At 44.3% G+C, this 21,367-nt stretch overlaps 1 protein-coding gene across 2 annotated transcripts in view; it reads left to right on the top strand.

Moving 5' to 3' along the window:
- Positions 1-21,367, top strand: part of ENOX1 (ecto-NOX disulfide-thiol exchanger 1) — a 290,859-nt gene that overhangs the window by 126,382 nt on the left and 143,110 nt on the right. For both annotated transcript variants that reach the window (XM_070471188.1, XM_070471187.1), the window contains exon 7: positions 5,941-6,153. In XM_070471188.1, the coding sequence (XP_070327289.1) occupies positions 5,941-6,153 (213 nt within the window). The remainder of the gene's footprint in view (positions 1-5,940; positions 6,154-21,367) is intronic.

Raw genomic sequence — 21,367 nt, 5'->3', positions numbered from 1 at the left:
ATACAGATTCTGAGTCAGGAGTTCTGAGTAAGATTGAGACTGCATTTTCAGCAAGCCCCCAAGTGAGGCTCATGCTTATGGTCTTTAACAGGAAAGATGCATCCCCTATGTGAGCTTCCCAGGTGGCGCTGGTGGTAAAGAACCCACCTGCCAGTGCAGGAAACATAGCTGGTCCCTGGTTCCGAAAGATCCCCTTGAGGAGGACATGGCAACCCACTCCTGTAAGCTTACCTGGAGAATCCCATGGACAGAGGAGCCTGGTGGGCTACAGTCCATAGGGTCACAAAGAGTCGGACATGGCTGGAGCAACGTAGAATGTGTGCATGTATTCCATATACAATTTTTAAAATGCCTACTGCGTGCCTCGTGCTGAATAAACATGAGAAAGAGGGATAGGGAGAGAGGTTGACAAATTCTGAAGTAACTAGAAATAAAATAAAATGGGTATGGATTCAGGTAGCGACACTGAAGTGTGACCATCATTATAATATTCTTTAGTCCTCACAAAGTTAAATCATTCCCTTCCCAGAATTAAAAAGCTAAATACAAAGTTAAATGCAAAGGTTATTACTTTTCTAGAATTAAAAAAAAAAAAACTCAAAAAAGATTTTTAAGTCATTGGATAAGCTGGTTAACTTACAATGAAAGACTTCTGTGTAATTTTCTGAGATCAGTCTTAACTTTTATTGCTAATGGAAATAACCTCAGAGGCCTGAAGGATAAAAGGGCCAGCCAGCCTCAGTGCTATGAGAACATTTATCTCTGGTGGACAACATGAAAATACTCTTCAACATGAAATTAAAATGTTTATTATCAACTCTTGACCATTGGACTTGCTATAACTTTCCAGTACTAATGCACTGCAAATCTATTAGACATAGAGTGTAGTGAAATAAACTACACAGGGAAAAACTCAGAGTGAACAGAAGGTTGAAAGCCGTCTTGGAAATTTTCTTCTCATCTTGACCCCTCAGAGCTTGGAGGGCCAGTTGGTACATGAACCAACAATTACTGTACAAAATGACTAATGTTTTAATAGCAGGATATGTAAGGAATTGTGGGAACATAGCAAAGGGACCCTTGATTCATGTTAGGGTTATGGAAAACTTCCTTTATGAAAGGCACCTAGGCTGACTCTTAAGGGAAGCAGACCAGTTAGCTGGGTCGACCAGGATCTCCAGGGACCCTAGGAGGCGTGCACAGCACATGCAGAATTAGGGAGGCACGGGCAGGATGCTTAACTCATTATTAACCAGGGGGTTTTTGCAGAAGCTAGTATCTGAGGCTGGTTGTTTTTATTTTGACCAGCCAAAGAATAATTCTGTTATTTTATTAACACTTTGTGGGTTATTATATGCAATAGTTACACCTAGCACACCTGTGTAAAGTCTTCTAATTTTCATGAAATGTTGTATTCAATCTACTCTTCTGTAGAAGCAAAGGCACATTCTGGCACTGAGAGTTTCATTTTCACTTTCTGTGTCAGAATCAATCACTAAGGTTTTTTGTCTTTTTGTTGTTCTAATATTCACATTGTCTGAATCAGAACTATATTCTGAAGAACTGGCATCTTCTGAAACACTAGTATATATGTCACTTGGACAATCAGAAAGTATCTGCATAAGATTCACTGAAAAATTCTTTTTCACTCAAAGTTTTGCATTGCATCATTTTTGAAAATTTTACATTTATAATATACACAAGGCTGGAACAGAAACCTAATGGAGTAAAATATGAAAGATAATGACAATCATAATTTGTATAATGAACCCTTGATCAATGTTAAGCTCTAACATCTTCACCTGGTGATGTTCATTGTATCACTGTCTGAAAACATATTGATAAGTCTCCAGTCAATACTGTTCAGGTAACAAAAGAGATATTAATATATATCTGGTCAGTACTGTGTTAACAAAGAGGAGCATGACAAAGGAACAGCGAATGGATTGACAGGGGAAATGCCAATCAAGGGAGGCCATGGAACAAATGATTGTAGTAACCCAGGTGTGACATTGTGAGGTCCTTGATTAGGAAACATTGGGGAATTTTTAGTGAGCAAATAGGTGGTCCATGTGAAAGTGAAAGTCACTCAGTTGTGTCCAACTCTTTGCAACCCCATGGGCAGTAGCCCTCCAGGCTCCTCTGTCATGGGATTCTCCAAGCAAGAAGACTGGAGTGGGTTGCCATTCCCTTCTCCAGGGGATCTTCCTGACCCAGGGATTGAACCCAGGTCTTGTGCGTTGCAGGCAGATTCTTTACCATCTTATCCACTAGGGAAGGCCAGGTGGTCCATAGTCGCTCCATAATATGCAAACTTTCCCGGTTCTTAGTGTGAAGAAGATGTGTTTGCCCATTCTCTTTTCTAAAGGGCACTAATGTTCAGAGTTAAGCCCAAGCATGTTCACAAAAAGTATTTGGAATTTTTCTAATTGCATCTTGGATGTGATTTTTATGAGCCGTGTTAATTTCTTTCCACATGAATAGCTTTAATAGCGCTGCAATCTATGTCCTGCTTAAATTAGTTTATATTGTTTTCTGTTTTCTTAGTGATCTTTCCCCTGAAGGCAGAATTGAATTTTCATCTGGATATTGAAAATGACCACTCCCAGCACACTCATGTGGCCATTCAGAGGGAGCTGCCGACTTAGTCTTAATTAATATAAATTCACTTCTTGCATGGAAACAAATATTGTCTAACCAATCACATGTTAACTAATGTTTTCATGGTTAATTTAAATGTAGTGCATCAGTCATCCATGAGCCTGCCAGAAAGTTCAGAAATGATGAAACTGGAAGTTTTCAAAACTATATACAAAGCCATATGTACATAGGTATATGATATATACAATATATAAGGTGTATTTTATTTTATTCATATATATTGAGAAAATGGAATTCTGCCTACTATTATTTGTTATGATATTAGCAAGTCTTTTGCCTACTTGCTTTTTCACTGCTTTTTCATTGTGTATTCTTAATTGCTTAATCCTAAAATTGCTCTCTCTCTTTCTGAAAAGTATGTATTAACTATAATCTGCTGGCGGACTTATGCTTGGGTCTAAGAGTGAAGAACAATAATATTTGGCTTTTAGATCAGTTAAGCAAACATCTGTTTTTAAAATTTAAGTGTGTTCTTCCTGACAGTAAGTTAGGGTATTTATGATCTGTGTGACCACACGCAAGAGAAGAAAAACCGTGCCCGTTCATGGGTGAAAGGAAGATGGGACTCCATTGTTTGTGCATGCTGTCTCTCTCTGTCTCTCTCCCTTGGAAGCCCCATAACAAAAACATTTAGAATTTTTCTTTGTGTTACACAGAGATGATAGAGTCACAGCCAAGGGGGTAAAATGGTCCATGAGGTCAAGAGTTGCCTTTTCTGTTGTTGTTATCTTTTAAGAAGAGTGGGGGGAGGGATAGAAAGGATTTCTTAAAAGTGTTAGGTAGATTTCTGCCGTCTTTTCAGAGGCCCATTCTCCTAACATACATAGGCAGGGAGAGAGGCAGAGTGTGGGAGGGAGGCGGAGTTTATTCTGACTGTGAGTGTCGCAGTGGGGCTCCCATAAGCATCATGCTAAATTATGGGCCTCTCCTCGGGCTGAACACGGCGTTAACTTGTGTGATGGACTCTTTCCTGTAGAAGCCCGCTCCAGCCCATGAAATGAGATAAGAAACTCATGCAGCTGGAGTTCACTGAGGGTTGAACTCAGGCTGAAATCCCAGAGTTAACAAAACTGTGTGGGCCAGCCATGACACTGAACACGTGCACACGCTCGCTCAGCGGCAGGTTGAAATTGGCAAGGAAACTTGAGTCCTTCCTGCGCAGACTGCCCCATGGGCCTTCCTCGGGCCAGTTATCTCCTCATATCAAAGCGTGAGGGCCCAGGGGGTAGGTTTGCTCAGGAATAAAGCTGCGGCCCCAAGCCCAGACGGGCACCACCTGGGTGGGGGAGGAATGAAGGTGGTGGCCCATCAGCAGCGCGATTTCCAGCCTGGGGAAGCCAGAACCCACTCCACGGGCACGGGTCAGGCTAGCCTACCTGCATGCAGTGCGCGTACTTCCGGGCCAGGCAGCAGCCGCAGCGGTGAAGTCATGCCCCGGTCTGGGAGGGGATGGCTGGGAGAAAAGGGATTAAGGGTTTTTCCGTAGTGCTCTGCAAAACTCAGAAAGCAGTCTGCAAATGCAGGCTTCATATGGGGTGTGAAATACTAACAGTATTTCACTAACTAACTAACTAACTAACTACTCACTAACTAACTAACTAAACTAAGTACTAACTCACTAAATACTAACAGAAAACATCTGGGTAGTAAAATAAAATAAGATTCCTTTACTAAATATGAATCACCCTCTATCTGTTCATCTGGAGAGAGTGTGTGTGTGTGTGTATATATATATATGTATGTATGTATGTGTGTGAATATGGATGTGTGTGTATGTCTATATTAACAATACATAATATATAAACAATAATACACACACATACACAGGGTATAAGGATGTCTCTGGTGTTCCTCTAGTGGAAGGAACATAGTAGCCACTCTGTATTTGTCAAATAAATGAGTAAGTATCTGAACCTTTTAGTCTTAATTTTCCTCCTGATTTTTAGAATCCACACTCTACTCTTAACTTAGAAAATGTAGGATATTTTTGTTTTCTTTATTTTTACAAAAATTCTTATTGAAGTATAATTAATTTATAATGTTGTGTTCACTTCTAGGATATTTTTCATAAATTATGTTTTTAGAGGGTAGAAAAATACAAAAATGAAAGACTTTTCAAGTTTAGAAAACAAGCCCAGCACTTTCAGCAGTAGGATTGATTTATGTTGTAATAACTGACATACAACTTCCGGTTCCAATTAATCACCTCCAAACTTGCTTTTTTCCCACCTCTAAGCCGTACAACAGAGATCTGCTCCAGTAACTGTTTGCAAACAGGCAAGTCTATTTGCTTTCTTTTGAAATGAACTTTATCACTTACTTACAGGGGGAACCTCCTGTCCCCTACCCCACCCCCATACTCCTAAATCAAATTCAAATGGATTTCTAACAGCCTTCCCCAACACACACACTTACCCCCACACCCCCCAGGAACAGGTCCTCTTTTGTTGAAAGCATGGAAATGGTCTAGTTTTCAACATAATCAAATATGTTATAGTAAACCTAAAGTGAAATTGGTTTTGAACTGCAGCAGAACAAGAATTGACCTATTGCTACTACTACCTTGGGAACAATATCTTATATCATGATTGCTTTTAAAAGTAATTTCACCCGTCATCCACATCCTGACCATAACTCAGCAGATTCTATGTCAGAAAACTGATATTGCTGTATGCCGTTACCAATAAAAGAATAAGGAAATGAACTGGAGGCCAAACAGGTAACAGTTTTTTGAGCCACTCTTGAGAAAAAGAAATCTGGGTTTGGTGGAAGAATGCAGTTGTGTCATATTTCAAAGGATCCCCAGAAGAGATCTTCTAAAACTGAGCTCACCACGTTGGTAGTGAAGTGAGAGGGTGAACCACTCTTTGTTTCTTGGGTGGCTTTGCAGTGCCGTGCAGTTTGATGAGGAAAGAGAAGCTAAGTGGTGATGGAGCCATTAGTTGCAGGAAAGCTCACAAGGTCCAGTTGTGACCATTAGTGGCTCACTTGATGAAGAAGCTGCCTGCAATGCGGGAGACCCGGCTTAGATCCCTGGGTTGGGAAGATCCCCTGGAGAAGGGAATGGCAACCCACTCCAGTATTCTGGCCTAGAGAATTCCGTGGACAGAGGAGCCTGGCCGGCTACAGTCCATGGGGTCTCAAAGAGTCGGACACGACTGAGCAACTAGCACACACATATACACAGGATGGACCTTGCTATGCCTTTGGAGAGGAACCAAAGTGGAAACCAAGACCTTGCCTTGGCGTGATTTGAGCTCGGCGGTTTTTCATTTGCAGATGATGGCAAGTTTTCGGAGGCCATCACAGTGCTGCTGTCCTGGATCGAGCGAGGGGAGGTGAACCGGCGCTCTGCAAACCACTTCTACTCCATGGTGCAGTCAGCCAACAGCCACGTGCGCCGCCTGATGAACGAGAAGGCCACCCACGAGCAGGAGATGGAGGAGGCCAAGGAGAATTTCAAAAACGCCTTAACTGGGATCCTCACTCAATGTAAGTAGGACTTTTGGGGGCCATCTCTCTTTGTCGTGATGTTGCCTTTTCTTATGTACTCATTTTTTTTTTTTCCATTTGGGGGTAAGTAGTCCCATAGTTTCCCATCTTACTTCATACTGAATGGCCAAACCTCATAGCCAGTTTCATGTTCTGTGGCATCTTGGAGGAACACGGACCCCGCCCTGAGAGCTTACTTCTCAAGGTGAGCAACGTTTCTGTAGCTTTTCCGCAGAACACCCCGTCCGGGCCCCAGGGCGGGGTGGACAGATGCTCCCACGCCTACTGGACCCTCTGCAGGGCAGCCACCCTCCCCCGTGGGCTGGGCACACAGACCCCACGGCCTCCCTGCGCTGACAGAAGCAGCCCCAGAACACACCGTCACTCGTTATCCTTGGGCTCTGCTTAGGAGGAAGGTCAGACAGACTCCTTCTGAGCATCCTTTTTATGTGAGGTGAGCCTTGGCTGTGAACGTGGGCGACTCAGGAGCAGAGAGCTTTCCGTGCTATTATTTTTTTTTTTTTGGTCCTTTCTTCATTGAAAAAGCAAATTGCCTTCACCGCTTAATGCCAGTGATTGTTCCCGTCTGGATCCTAAATTGATGAAAGGGTGTAAACAGGGCTTTCTCACAGAACAGTCGTTAGGGTAATTACCCAGGGCTCTATTCAAAAAAAGGACGGATTTTCTTTTTTTTTTTTATGGGCGCTCTGTCTGCATCTGTGGCCGCGTGCATCACAGCTGCTGACATGCCCTCGCCTGGTAAAAGCCACTGAATGGCACTGTGACAATGCCATGCTCCATTCCACACCAGGTGCAAGGTCCCACATGGGCCGGCGACACATGCAATTTACCTACTCATTCTGAGCATAAGTACTATTTGCAGTGATACACTGTGCCAAAATACCCATCACCTCTTTCATCGTTATAAACTCCAGCAATAATGTGTCTGATAGGATGGAAAGAGAAAAGGGGAAGAAAAACCAGAAGCCTCGCTGTAAATGTGTTTTATTTGACTTTGTTGTCAAAAGACCATTTTTGCTGCAGTGTCAAATAACTCCCAAACGTGAACTGCTAAGTGACCAGATATCCAGCATGACACCAACCTAGGACACCTGTCTTTATAGGAACCATAGAACTGGTATATCTCATAGAGGTCACCATTTGTCCACCTTCCCTAGATCCCCTGATGGTGAGCAATGACCTTTTACCCGACTGTGTATGCCCAGCAGTTCTGAAGTTCGGGTTACTAGAGCTAGGATAAAAACACTGACACTCAGACCACCCTGTAAAGAAGAGAAACAGAGAATGGATTTAGTAGGTGGAGGAGGAGTAGGGTGGACTGGTAGCAGAGTGGGAAAGACCACACCAATTCTAATAATACAGTTTCTGCAAGGTTGTGGCAAGAAGCCAGCTACTTGAATAGTAGAATGATCACCAATTACCCTTTGCTTACTAGCATCAGTTTTAAATAAATCCTCATTCCTGTGCGGTTTACCATCCCACTGGGTAGGGAAGATTCGATCCTTGACTCTCGGGCATTAGAATAGGGGAGGGCTTTCGTTTTTTCTGGCAGTATCTTTTGCAAGAAGCCCCTGTTAAAAACAAGCATGCGATCATGTGGCTGAGTGAACAGGACATGTCCAACCTTACACAGGTAGAAGCAGGCTGAGGTGTGAGACCACTGAGAGACAGACAGAGAGGGGTTGGGGATACCAACACCAGCTTGTTACTCCTGATCGAGGCTGAACTGGATCATAGGACTGAGATCTGTGCTGTGCTGGGCTTCCTGATGCTGACCTGGGGGTTGAGCTTCCGGCCACAGGCTTCTTCCCGCGGAGCCTGTATCTGTGTGTGCCACATCGCATGTGAAGAAGCTGACGAGAATGAGTACAGGTGACCCTCGAGTGATGTACAAGGGTTCGGGGTGCAGCGCCTCTGTGTGATGAAGAATCCGAGTGTAGCTTCACAGCCGGCCCTCCCTGTCAGGGGTTCTGTATCCCAGCGTGGATGATGCAGTATTGTAGGAGGGTATATGTGAGTGGACCCGCACAGCTCAAACCCGTGTTAGTCAGGGGTCCACTGTATTCTGTCGAGGAAGGCGGGTTTACTTTCTCCCTCCCTGAAAAGGAGAGAATGAAGGACCAGAGCACAGCCAGGGGTTTTGGAGGAAGATCTTGTCTCATGGAAATCATAGGAATGGAGATCACTATCATAGACACTGCTTAGGCACCTCACCTGTACAATATCAAAAGTTCAATTCTTGCTTTTAATCTTCAAACCTGCCCCTCTTTGGGTTTTTCCTTTCCCATTTTACTAATTCTCAGATTCAGATCCTGTTGAGTACTTTTCACACCCGCCATCCCCCAACACCAAAGCCCATCTAGGCTATCAGGAAATCCCATTGTTTCAACATTCAAACTGGCTTACTTTTCTTCATTTTCACTGTAGCCGTTCAAGTACAGGCTGCCTGAATGATGATGGTGTCCACCTGGGAGTAAGAGAAACCCCCGACCAAACTTGATCTTAACAAATAGAGGGTTTTCATTTTATGCACAGTGAAACCCAGATTTGTTGGCACTGGTCCCGTAGTTGAAGACTGCCAGGCCTGAGGTTTCTGTGACGTTATTAGTTTTCTTAGATAAGAGGGCTGCTGTTGCTCCTGCCATCACTTCTTTTTTTACAAGCTGGAATCACAGAAGATAAAGGAGAGGAGAAAAGGGCTGCACCTTTAAAGCAGAAAAGCAGAAATTGCCAAAAAGTCCCCAACAGGCTTCCATTTATGTCTTGTTGTGCAGAATTATTACATGTAGCCATGCCAAGCTATTTATCCAAGGAAAATGGGAAATAGACTCTTGATTGGACCTGTTGCCCTCCAGAATAAAACTGGAGTTCGAGTAAGGAAGGAGGGGAGAATGGCTCCAGGCAGACATTTTGCAGTTTCTGCCATGTGTGATTCTTCCCTTTCCACCTTACTCCAGCTCAATCTATTTTTCACACATCATCTGACATAATTCAGAGCACATCTTCTCCACTGAAATCCCTTGAGTAGATTCCCACTGCACTTAAAATAACAGTCATCTTCTCAAGCCTCAAATTCACTGTGCTTGCCTCTTCTGCGTCAGCTTTCGCTCGACTCACGAGGCGTCATCTCCATTGGCCTTTTTCCTGCTGAGCCCATGAAAGCTGCCTCCCATCTCTGAGCCTCTACACATCCGTTCCTTCTGTCTGATATTCTCGTCCTTGCAGTCTGCAATCTTGAATCCTTCACATCCTTTCAGTCCTGGCTCTAAGGCCATCCTATCAGAGAGGCCTTCCTGCTCTCCCCTCTCCTAACAGGTTCGCCATTCACATTTCATCAGTCCCTCAAAGCACTAATCCAAATGGGTGCATGCGAAGTCACTTCAGTTGTGTCTGACTCTTTGCTACCCCATGTAGCCTGCCAGGCTCCTCTGTCCATGGGATTCACCAGGCAAGAAGACTGGAGTGGGTTTCCATGCCCTCCTCCAGGGGGATCTTCCCGACCCAGCGATAGAGCCTGCATCTCTGATGTCTCCTGTGTTGGCGGTTGGGTTCTTTACCACTAGCGCCACCTGGGAAGCCCATCCAAATGGGTATAATTTAACAAATTGTCTGGTTATGATTATTATTATAAGCGTCACAAAGGAAAAGACATGTGTCTCTCAGTCACCAATCTATATCAGGTACCTGGGATGTGGAAATAGGCAAGAAATATTCCATGGGTGAGTGAGTGAGTGAGTGAATGAATGAGAACATTGGAAGGAAGTAAGCCTGAAACAGTGAACTGATGTTCCCAGGAACCTCCTAGAAGAGTCTGTCATCAGTGTTAGTCCTGTCTGTAGAGTTTGCACCTTGCATGTGTAATCAAACAAATTGAATAAAGAGCTCGCCAGCTATGCTTTTGATGGAGATTGCTGTATTTTACCAGACTTGGTCACAGAGGATATAAGGAGAGTTGAGGCAGCAAAATAAACACCAAAGTTCACATTGACATCTCCCACTTGTCACTGTCGGACAGCCTGTGCGTTCCCCATCTCCCTGTTACTATTTGAGAGATTCCTCCTGAACCCTATAATTTGATCCTGGAAGTATTTCAGCAGCCAACAGAGATGGTGAAAAGCCCAGGTGAACTTGGCGGCCCCCAAGTGCTCCACGCCCCAGCCGGAAGGCCCGAGAGGCCTTCGAGTGAATCCTTGATAGCCAGGACCCTTGAGGGCGACTTGAAGATGGCAGATCCTTTCAGTGTGAGCCTCAGCTGGAGTTAAACCTCTGAGATAGAACAGGAACATTGCACAGCTCACTGAACAACCAGAATTTTCCAGTCATTTCTATGTGCTTTTACAAAGATGACAATTCCCCAGCTGCAAAAGGGATCCAAATTCTAACATGAAATTTGTCATGAAAATGTTAGCAGTAACCTGGCTAACGTGGTAGGTATGTGTATATGTCCTCCTTCTTTGAATTTTGAAATAGATGTCGTTTCAGATCTGGTGGAGTTAATGTTTGTCTGTCTCCACCACATTTTCTGCTTCCCCAGCTGGCTTCAGGCTGAGTTTGGTATCCATAGAGCTGCCTCTAAGGTAATAGCTGCTGAAGTCCATAGCAGTCTTCATACTTGTCAAATTTTCCAAAAGCAGAACCAGTCAAACCCCCCATTTATCGGCTTTAATATTCCTGGCAGACACCTCAAGAATCACATTTGGCTTTCTCCTTTAGAATTAGATGAAGATTGTAAAGCACTAAGATTCAGCAATGACATCTCAGCTTTCACTCTGCCAAGTGGCTGGAAATCTTCTGGTTATTTGGTAGTGTCTTCCTCCCACTTAAAAGATCCCCACAGTTGTCCTAGCATTCCATGGGAGCCTCTCCATTAGAAAGCCAAATCTCAGAGGAGCTGTTCATAGGTAGTTTGGAAGCAGGTCTATTGCTGAACTAACTTATTACACTAAGTGGAGTTGGCCTGGCATTGAAGGCAGTGTCCGCATAATAACTTCCAGGAAAATTCAGGTACATTACAAAGGCCAAGTGCAGTAAAAGTGTGGATGCCTATATAGATTTTGTTGAATAGGGAAGGGGAAATTCCATAGAATGTCAGTCCATTAAGCCGGGTTGAATGCATGTATCTCCTTGTTTTGCTGATCACATTTGTCCTTATTTTCATATTTGAACAAATAGCATTTGCTCAAAGGGGAAAAAAATCAAGAGCCATGAATAATAATGTAAAGTTGTGATTTATTTCAAGGTCTGCATCAGAGGCCAGCAGTTACCTTCTAGCTTTGTTGGTATTCAGTTATGCCAACATTTATTTAAGTTCTGACTTTCTTCCTATCTCTGGCCTTCACCCCAGGGTGGGCTAAGTAACTATAATCCAATGGGCATTGTTTCCATCTGGGCCCTGGTGTAGAGTGTCAAAAGGTGGCAGCTAAACCCAACCAAGAGTCTGGGGAGTACAACATCCACTCCTATTTTGGATCATTTTCCACCTCTGACCATGAATGTGCAGTTTTCAGAGATGTTTAGATGAGAGCCTCCTTTATCCTGCTGGGGCCCCTGGGTTTTTCCCTTCTTTTCAAGGCCAGCTGGATAGATTCTCATTTACTAGATATAAAGAAAGGGAAAAAAGCAATTCAGTACAGGTGAATCGTCTCATCCTTAAGTCATTTTATTCTCACATCATCCGTTTCTCATCTTTATGTCATCTCTTAACCTGCCCATTGGGCAGAAACTCCTCCTGGTTTCCCAACTGAGAGACTTCCAGGTTTTGATCTTCTTCGCTTTTTAAACATTAATACCTCAGAGGAAACTCCCCATAGGCCTGCCTGCATTCAGTTTTTCAGTTACGAGCAAAGCTTGTCATTTCAAAGCTCAGAGAGAAACTGTTTATAAAGTTGAGGAAGCATGTTCTACGGCCCTCAATTATTAATATGCATGCCAAGATGATCAATTGTGCATGCCTTGTTACAACAGACACACACGTCTGATGAAAATTTAAACACTCCGTGATCATGCCACTCTGGGACTTTCCCAGCACACTTCTCGGTGAGAGAGGGGACGGGGAAGGGAGGAAGGTGGGGAAAAGGCAAACAGGAAGCAGATGGTGACGGAGAAGGGCTTAGTGATACTAAGAATACGTGCCATCATGGAGGGCTTCCCTGGTCACTCAGTGGTGAAGAATCCTCCTGTAATGCAGGAGAACTCTGCTCCATGGTATGTGGCAGCCGGGGTGGGAGGGGAGTGTGGGGGAGAACGGATACATGTGTGTATATGGCTGAGTCCCTTCCCTTTCAGCTGAAACTGTCACAGCATTGCTAATTGGCTCTGTGTATGTGCTTGGTTGCTCAGTTGTGTCTGACTCTTGACAACCCCCTAGGCTCCTGTGTCCATGGGATTCTCCAGGCAAGAATACTGGAGTGGGTTGCCATGCCCTCCTCCGGGGGATCTTCCCAACCCAGAAATCAAACCCAGGTTTCCCACATTGCAGGTGGAATCTTTACCATATGAGCCACCAAGGGAGCCCAAGAATACTGGAGTGGGCAGCCTATCCCTTCTCAGGGGGCCTTCCCGACTCAGGAATCAAACTGGGGTCTCTCCTGCATTGCAGGCGGATTCTTTACTAACTGAGCTACCCGGGAAGCCCCTAACTGGCTCTACCCCAATAAAAAAATAAAGTTAAAAAAAATAAAGAGTACATGCCATAAATATTAATGAGCAGAACAGAAAAGTAGAAATTGTTGAGTGTCAGACCCGGAGGAGACTTCAGACACTTGTCGGCCCAAACTTTCTCATTTTAGAGAAGAGGAGACTGAGGTTCTGAGACCAGACCCCTTGGGCCCCCACCATTTAGCAATCTGTGGGTAGCTTAGAAACCAAGACTCTTGGCTTCTCAGACAGCTCACTTTCCTTGTGTGATGCGTGTTTATGAAAGCTGAAAATGATCAGAGGAGGATGTTATAAGTATGAATTTATAGTTTGCAGGTGGGGGTGAAGAAGCATGCTGGCATCACACCAAATAGAAATGCCACATCACGGTTAGAAAAGGAAGTCTTTGCCTCTGCTCACCTCCACACTTGGACTTCCTCCCTGTCTCTTGTCTGATAAGAACCGAAGCTCCTATCACACTTTTCCTGTCTTTTCTACACATGACCCCCACCCTCTCTCCTCCCTTCTATGGCGCTTGTTGATACTGTCCACTTGAGCATGCGATGATTTTCTAAGAATCAGGTTCTGGGGGTTTGGTTTTTACCTCTAGCACGATTTTAGGCTAACCAAAGACAGAGTCCATCTGCCATTCTCTTTTCCCACCTCACTGTACCCCTTTCAGACATGATTCTTGGAAGCACCTCAGTACAAGTGTTGGTTGTTGATCAAATATGGTAGACGAAACTGAAGATTGGAAATTGCAGTGGAGCTTGTTAACCTAAAACTCATTCTCAACGTTGGATTTTGAGGCAAGCCATGATCTCATCTGACTTTGTTCTAATGAAATACACAGAGTATACATTAGTTGAGCATCTTGTAGAAGTAGTATTATAGGACTGTTATTGTTTTAACCTGCTGATTGGGAAGGTTAGAACCATCATGCAAATTTGCTTTGTACCTTTATGATAGGAAATGGCATCAACCTCATCTTAGCTCTCAAAAACAGTGAAAAAACTTTCAACCAGGCACCAGGAGATCCTGATTCTAGTCCCAGCTTGATCATAAGTTAGGCAGGTGACTTTAGGAAAGATCTTGAAGCTCCTTGAGTCTTGTTTTATCATCTCTGTGGGGAAAGTGACCAGGGATCCCGTAGGATTGTCTTTTCCCACTCTGAAGATCCAGCTGTCTTTATCATGTCAACAGGCTTCCCAGGTGACCAGTGCTAAAGAATTCTCCTGCCAATGCAGTAGATGGGGGAGGAGGGTCCAATCCCTGGGCCCGGAAGATCCCCTGGAGTAGGAAATGGCAACCCACCCCAGTATTCTTGCCTGGGAAGCCCTGTGGACAGCGGAGGCTGGCGGACTACAGTCCACAGCGTCACGAAGTTGGGCACAAGTGACCGCACATGCGTGCATGTGTTGTATCAACAGCTTCGGCCCCGAACATCCCTGGATGTCTGCACACAGCCAGCACCCACCAGGACACAGCCAGGATGTCAGTGGCTCCTGAGCTGATCACAGAACAGGGGATCGGAGGGTGCCCCCGGCCCGCACTGTCCAGACTCTGCCCAGCTGCAGGGTTACAGCTCCAGGTGGCACTGTGAGTTTTAAGCCACATTTGCCCCCTGAGATCATGAGTGACTGTGGACTGGCCAAAATTCATATCAGAGAGGCTGCACCTTGCATCTCCTCTGGCACGCTCTCATCTGTTTTCTTGACTGAGATCGTAAAAGCCTCCGGCATCTGAATGAGTGATGACACCCATCCACGATATTTACTGGATCCCTATTAAGTGCCAGGTAGCGCGCAGAGGGCTGGAGTGAAATGTAAGGGGTGTCTGATCTCCCTCTAAACCTCGACCCCCACCTTTCAGGCGGATTGGCATCCTCGTCTACATTTCTCCCGCCTAAAAGGCTTTCTCTGAAATCATTTCCTCCTCTGGAACTTCTGAGCCAAACTTTTCACTTTTTTTTTTTTTTCCACCAAGGGAAATTTGGCTCCTGTGTCCCCTGCTTTCAGAAAAAAAAAGACTTTTATGAAGTGTTAAGATGTTTCCCACGTTTGTGGTCATCATCACTATTGTGCCTCCTTAGGAAGGAAGTTCCCCGTGACTGCCTTAGCGACTCGCCAGGTTTTCTGCTTCTCCTCAAAATTACACAGATGGCTGTATTTGCCAGTGCTGTCAGTGCTGCAAACATACGTTTCATTAAAAAAAAAGAAAAAAGAAAAAACTCTTTGCTCTAGGGGAGAAAATATCCAGAGACAATATCTTTTGTAATAACTTCCCAGTCAAGGATGAGCACAGTTTTCTGTTTTCATAGGACAGCAAAGTGGATAGCAGATGGTTCTAGAAACTTGCCAGAACTGAGCTGAGCCTTTTTGGTATGGCCTCCATCTGTCTGTCTGTCTGTCTTTCTATGTGTGCTCCGTCATGTCTGGCTTTGTGACCCCCATGTAGCCTGCCAGGCTCATCTGTCCACAGGATTCTCCAGGCAAGAACACTGGAATGGGTTGCCATTTTCCTTCTCCAGGAGGGGTCTTCCTTGACCCAGGGATAGAATCCAGGTCTCTTGCTTCTCCTGCATTGGCAGAGGATTCTTAACCACTGCACCACCCGAGAAACCATACCTGTACCTATGTTGGTTAAGTAATACACAGCTTCCCTGGTAGCTCAGATGGTAAAGCGTCTGCCTGCAATGTGGGAGACCTGGGTTCGATCCCTGGGTCAGGAAGATCCCCTGGAGAAGGAAATGGCAACCCACTCTAGTACTCTTGCCTGGCAAATTCCATGGATGGAGGAGCCTGGTAGGCTACAGTCCTTGGTATGGCAAAGAGTCGGACACGACTGAGCAACTTCACTTCACTGAAGTAATACACTATAATATTGGCATTTCTTTTAAAATGTAAGGATAGCAAAAGATGAGAGAGAAGTTAAGTCTCACACTCTGAAACAATGAAGAATTTTACAGGGCTAGATTTCAAGAATTGACATACAAATGTTGCGTGAAACACAGAAGTTCAGGAAGTATTATGTGTAACTCTCGGGCGCTCAGGATGAAAGCCTTTCCCGCGTTGATCCGAGCCCAGTCGCAGGGTCTGGGGAAGAAGCCACTGCCCAGGGCAAGGGGGAGGGGAAGAGGAGGGGAAATCGGGGGGCTCCTGTGAGGAAACAGTCTCTGAGCTCCTTTGGAAAGAATCACACGTTTTAAAGAAAGATCTTTCACCAAAGACCTTTTAAAGCCACGGAACTTGCGCATTAGAGCTGAGGGAAAGTGAGGGGTCAGGAAAGTTCCTTGAAGGCCGAGATGACGTGTCCTTAACTTTCTGTGCAACTGAGAAGACAGCGCAGGTTAGTATGTGTGCTCAAAGAAAGGACACCGTCCCGTGAGGCTGGTGAGAGTGTGGCCACGGACGGCGGGAGAGCTCTGTTGGAGGAGCTACGCAGCTCAGGTGGGCCGGCCCCGCTCTAGCAGGTCGGCATGTGAGCCGGGAGGCCATTTGTCCCTTTGCAAGAAGTTTGCGGGCCTCTGCGTGGTGGGACAGCAGGGGTAGGAAGGATGCGCGGGGCTGACTGGTCCACCTCTCTTGACCAAGGGATTCAAACTGGGGGGGGGGGGGGGCGGTTTCTGCAGGCTGTGCGGCTGCTGAGAGGTGGAGCTGCAGCCTCAGCCACGCGGGCTTGCTGGCCCTCCCCACCCTCCCAGGGTACCCCGAAGCCCTCTGCCACTCCTAGACCCCTAAAAGCTCACACCCAGCCCCACCTTGAGCTTTCCCGGTCGAGGCATTTATTCAACAACAGTGATAAAACAGAAGTAGGAAAAAAATAGAAAAAAAAAATTTTTTAAATTAAAAAAAAAACCAGAAGTAGGACATTTTCTTAATAGGTGAAAGCACGTTCTGAGGACGCACCACAGGAGGGATCAGTTGCAGTCTGGCAGACAGGTGAGCAGGGCCCTCTTTGCAGACTCCGAGACTGTTCCTTAGTGTCTCAGTTTTCTCAGCATGCTTTTGGAGAGAGCTCAATGCAGCTTCTTGCCCCTTCATTATTGTGGTTCAGTCGTGTCCAACTTTGCAACCCCATGGACTGCAGCACACCAGGCCTCCCTGTCCTTCACCGTCTCCTGGAGCTTGCTCAAACTCATGTCCATCGAGTCAGTGATGCCATCCAACCATCTCATCTCTGTCATCCCCTTCTGCCTTCAATCTTTCCCAGCATCAGAGACTTTTCTAATGACTTAGCTTTTCACATCAGGTAGCTGAAGTATTGGAGCTTCAGCTTCAGCCTCAGCCCTTCCAGTGAATATTCTGGGTTGATTTCCTTTAGGATTGACTGGTTGGATCTCCTTGAAGTCCAAGGGACTCTCAAGAATCTTCTCTAGCACCACAGTTCAAAAGCATCAGTTCTTCGGCACTCAGCTTTCTTTGTAATCCAACTCTCACATCTATGCATGACTACAGTAAAAACCATAGCTTTGACTGGATGGACCTTTGTTAGCAAAGTAATGTCTCTGCTTTTTAATATGTTGTCTAGGTTGGTCATAGCTTTTCTTCCAAGGAGCAAGTGTCTTAATTTCATGGCTGTAGTCACCATCTGCAGTGATTCTGGAGCCCAAGAAAATAAAGTCTGTCACTGTTTCCATTGTTTCCCCATCCATTTGCCATGAAGTGATTGGACTGGATGCCATGATCTTCATTGTTTGAATGTTGAGTTTGACACCAGCTTTTTCACTCTCCTCTTTCACTTTCATCAAGAGGCTCTTTATTTCTTCTTTGCTTTCTGCCATAAGGGTGGTGTCATCTGCATATCTGAAACTATTGATATTTCTCCCGGCAATCTTGATTCCAGCTTGTGCTTCATCCAGCCCAGCATTTTGCATGATGTACTTGCATATAAGTTAAGTAAGCAGGGTGACAATATGCCTTGGCATACTCCTTTCCCAATTTGGAACCAGTCCGTTGTTCCATGTCCAGTTCTAACTGTTGCTTCTTGACCTGCATAGAGGTCTCTCAGCGGGCAGGTACAGTGGTCTGGTATTCCCATCTCTTTAAGAATTTTCCACATTTTGTTGTGATTCACACAGTCAAAGGCTTTATCGTAGTAAATGAAGCAGAAGTAGATGTTTTCCTGGAATTCTCTTGCTTTTTCTGTGATCCAATGGATGTTGGCAATTTGATCGCTGATTCCTCTGCCTTTTCTAAATCCAGCTTTAACATCTGGATTTTCTTAGTTCACATACTGTTGAAGCCTCGCTTGGAGAATTTTGAGCATTACTTTGCTAGTGTGTGAGATGAGTATAGTTGTGTGGTGGTTTGAGCATTCTTTGGCATTGCTATTCTTTGGGATTGGGATGAAAACTGTCCTTTTCCAGTCCTGTGGCGACCTCTGAGTTTTCCAAATTTGCTGGCATATTGAGTGCAGCACTTTAACAGCATCATCTTTTAGGATTGAAAATAGCTGGAATCCAGATCAGCTGGAATTCCATCACTTCCTGTAGTTTTGTTCCTGGTGATGCTTCCTAAGCCCTGCTTGACTTCGTACTCCAGGATGTCTAGCTCCATGTGTGTGATCACACCATCGTGGTTATCTGGGTTATTAAGCTCTTTTTTGTATAGTTCTGTGTGTTCTTGCCACCTCTTCTGCTTCTCTTAGATCCATACATTTCTGTCCTTTGTTGTGCATAAATGCAAATATTTAGCTTCTTTGTGTTAGAAAATTCTACTTACTTAAAGCTTTTCTCCAGCTGTTGTTAAAGTCGTTCCTACATCCCTTGAGGTTTTCTGCCACCTCCTTTCCAGCAGTTTTCATACTGGGGTTCCTTGGGGCTGTGAGGATCAGCAGCAGCTTTGGCATTGTTTTGTTTTGTTTGTCTTCAGTGCCTTGTAAAAGATCTGACACTCCCCAGTGTTCATAACACTTGGGCTCATAGTAGAGATCCATATACAAATGGTTTTAAATGCATGATGTGAAGTGGCCCAGATGCTATTTCCATTCCCAACTTTACCACTTGCCAAGTATGTGACTGGTAATGACTCCTCTCTGTGAATCTCAGTTTCCTTATCAGTGAAACAGTCATAACAATAACTCTTGCCTCAGAGAGTTAAGGTTGTTCATCGCTCAGTCATATCCAACTCTTTGCAACCCCATGGACTGCAGCACACCAGGCTTTTCTATATTTCACTATCTCCCAGAGTCTGCTCAGACTCAGGTCCATTGAGCCAATGATGCCATCCAACCACCTCATCCTCTGCCGCCCCCTTGTCTTCCTGTCCTCAGTCTTTACCAGCATCAGAGTCTTTTCCAGTGAGTTGGCTCCTCATATCGGGTGGCTAAAGTTTTGGAGCTTCAGCATCAGTCCTTCCAGTGAATATTCAGACTTGATTTCCTTTAGCATTGACTGGTTTGGTCTCCTTGCTGTCCAAGGGACTCTCGAGTCTTCTCCAGCACCACAGTTTGAAAGCATCAATTCTTTAGTGCTCAGCCTTCTCTGTGGTCCAACTCTCACATCCATACATGACTACTGGGAAAACCATAGCATTCAATATATGGAGAGTTTTTGGGAAATTTACATGAGATAATATTAAAATCAGAGATTCTCAAACTTTTATTATGTGTGAATATGATCTGGAGATCTTAGATAAGAGTGTCTGCTGGACTGGTTGCCAAAGGCAGAGGGTGGAGGTGCAGGGAAGTGGTGAAGGCAGTCTAAAGGCACAAACTTGTAGTTATAAATAATTCCCAGGGATGAAATGTACAGCATGGCAGTGATAGTTAACAATACTGTATTGCATACTTTAAAGCTGCTAAGACAGTAAATCTTAAATATTTTTCATCACAAGAAAAAAATATGGTACCCAGGTGAGATGATGGATGTTAAGTAACCTTGGGGTAATCGTTTCACAATATATACCTATAGCAAATCATTATGTTGTACATCTTAAATTTACACGATGTCAATTACATCTCAATAAAACTGAATGTTTTCAGAAGAATAATTTGCTGGACCCCACCCCTAGAGTTTCTAATCAGTAAGTATAGGGGCTCCTTGCATTTTAATAAGTTTTCAACTGATGCTTATGGTACTGGTTCAGGATCCACATTTTGAAAACTACGGTTTAAAAAATCATCAAGTGTAGTGTCTGCCCAATTAAGTCTAAGTAACTAGAAATAGCCAACAACTGTTGCCTGATTTTCCTAGCACCGCTCATGGAGTTGATGGTGACCCAGAGGAAAGCAAGGTCACCATGTTGAAGGTCACAAAGAAGAAAGGACACCCGGAAATTGTCTCTCTCCCCTTCCTGATGAATGATAGACCAGCCAACTACTGACAGAAGGGCTGTTTTGATGAGTCTGTAGGCTTCTTTCTGTGATTCATAACGGAAACTGCAAATGTAGATAGCTCAGATTCAGAGCATTGGTCATCATGTCCTTCAAGCCTTTTCTCATTGATCAGGAATGGCAAAATTTAAATACTTGATTACCAGCTGTTGACGTGGGTTAGGAAAAGAATCTGAAAAACACTGAAAAAAAAAAATCTGAAAAGTGGGCAGAAAATTGGAATGAAACTTGGCGATAGCACTCAAAAATTAAAAATTCAGATACTCTTATCTTTTCCCCACTGCTAAGAATCTCTTGTAAAGATATTTAGGTAAGAATGTGTCAGAAGATAGATCTGAGGATGTCCACTGTGGCCTTGATAATTATGCACGTGAGGCTAGATTTCCAAACACGACCCTGTGGAATTCTCTAGGCAAGAATACTGGAGTGGGATGCCATTCCCTTCTCCAGGGGATCTTCCCAATCCAGGGATCGAACCCAGGTCTCCTGCATTGCAGGCAGATTCTTTACCAGCTGAGCCACTGGGGAAGCTCAGGTATAGCCCAGTGTATATAACAGCACTTTTATGTAAGTTTAAAAAGGTTACACATAGAAAAAGACAGTGTGTACTCTGCGTGTGACATTTTCTCTGGAGGGACAGGCTCTTAACAGGAGATTAAAGGGAGACACTGAACCTGCTGAGCAGCCCAGAGAGCTCAGCCCCGTGCTCTGTGACGACCCGGAGGAGTGGGATGGAGGGAGCTTCAAGCAGGAGTGTGTATATGTGCACATGTAATTGATTCGCTCTGTCATACAGCAGAAACTAACACAACATTGTAAAGCAATTATCCTCCAATTAAAAACTATAAGTAAAGAAATAAAAAGAGACACTGGGCGGGAAGTAGTCAGGATGGGAAGGTAGACTTTGACTTCTCAATTTATTACCTTTTTCGTGTATACATATATTACTTTCATTTAGTCCAAAGGGATAATCTAGACAGGGTGATTTATTGGATCTTAAAAAGCCTAATGAGTGCTACATATTGTAAGGAACCATTAAAATTATAGTAGTCTCTTGGATTTTTGTTACGTTACTTCCCTGAATGTTTGAATAGATGCATTAAATAAAGGTATCTACAGTTCCCTGAAATGTATTGAGACTTATACAAAGGTTAAAAAGTCACTGTCCAATATCCTATCATTTATTTGAACAGTGTCACCATTTCCTGCTTGCTTAAAATTT

Source organism: Odocoileus virginianus, chromosome 8, assembly GCF_023699985.2.
Source record: "Odocoileus virginianus isolate 20LAN1187 ecotype Illinois chromosome 8, Ovbor_1.2, whole genome shotgun sequence".
In the NCBI taxonomy this organism is placed as follows: Eukaryota; Metazoa; Chordata; class Mammalia; order Artiodactyla; family Cervidae; genus Odocoileus; species Odocoileus virginianus.
Note: the sequence above shows the minus strand (reverse complement) of the source record. Positions and strands in the feature narration are given on the sequence as shown.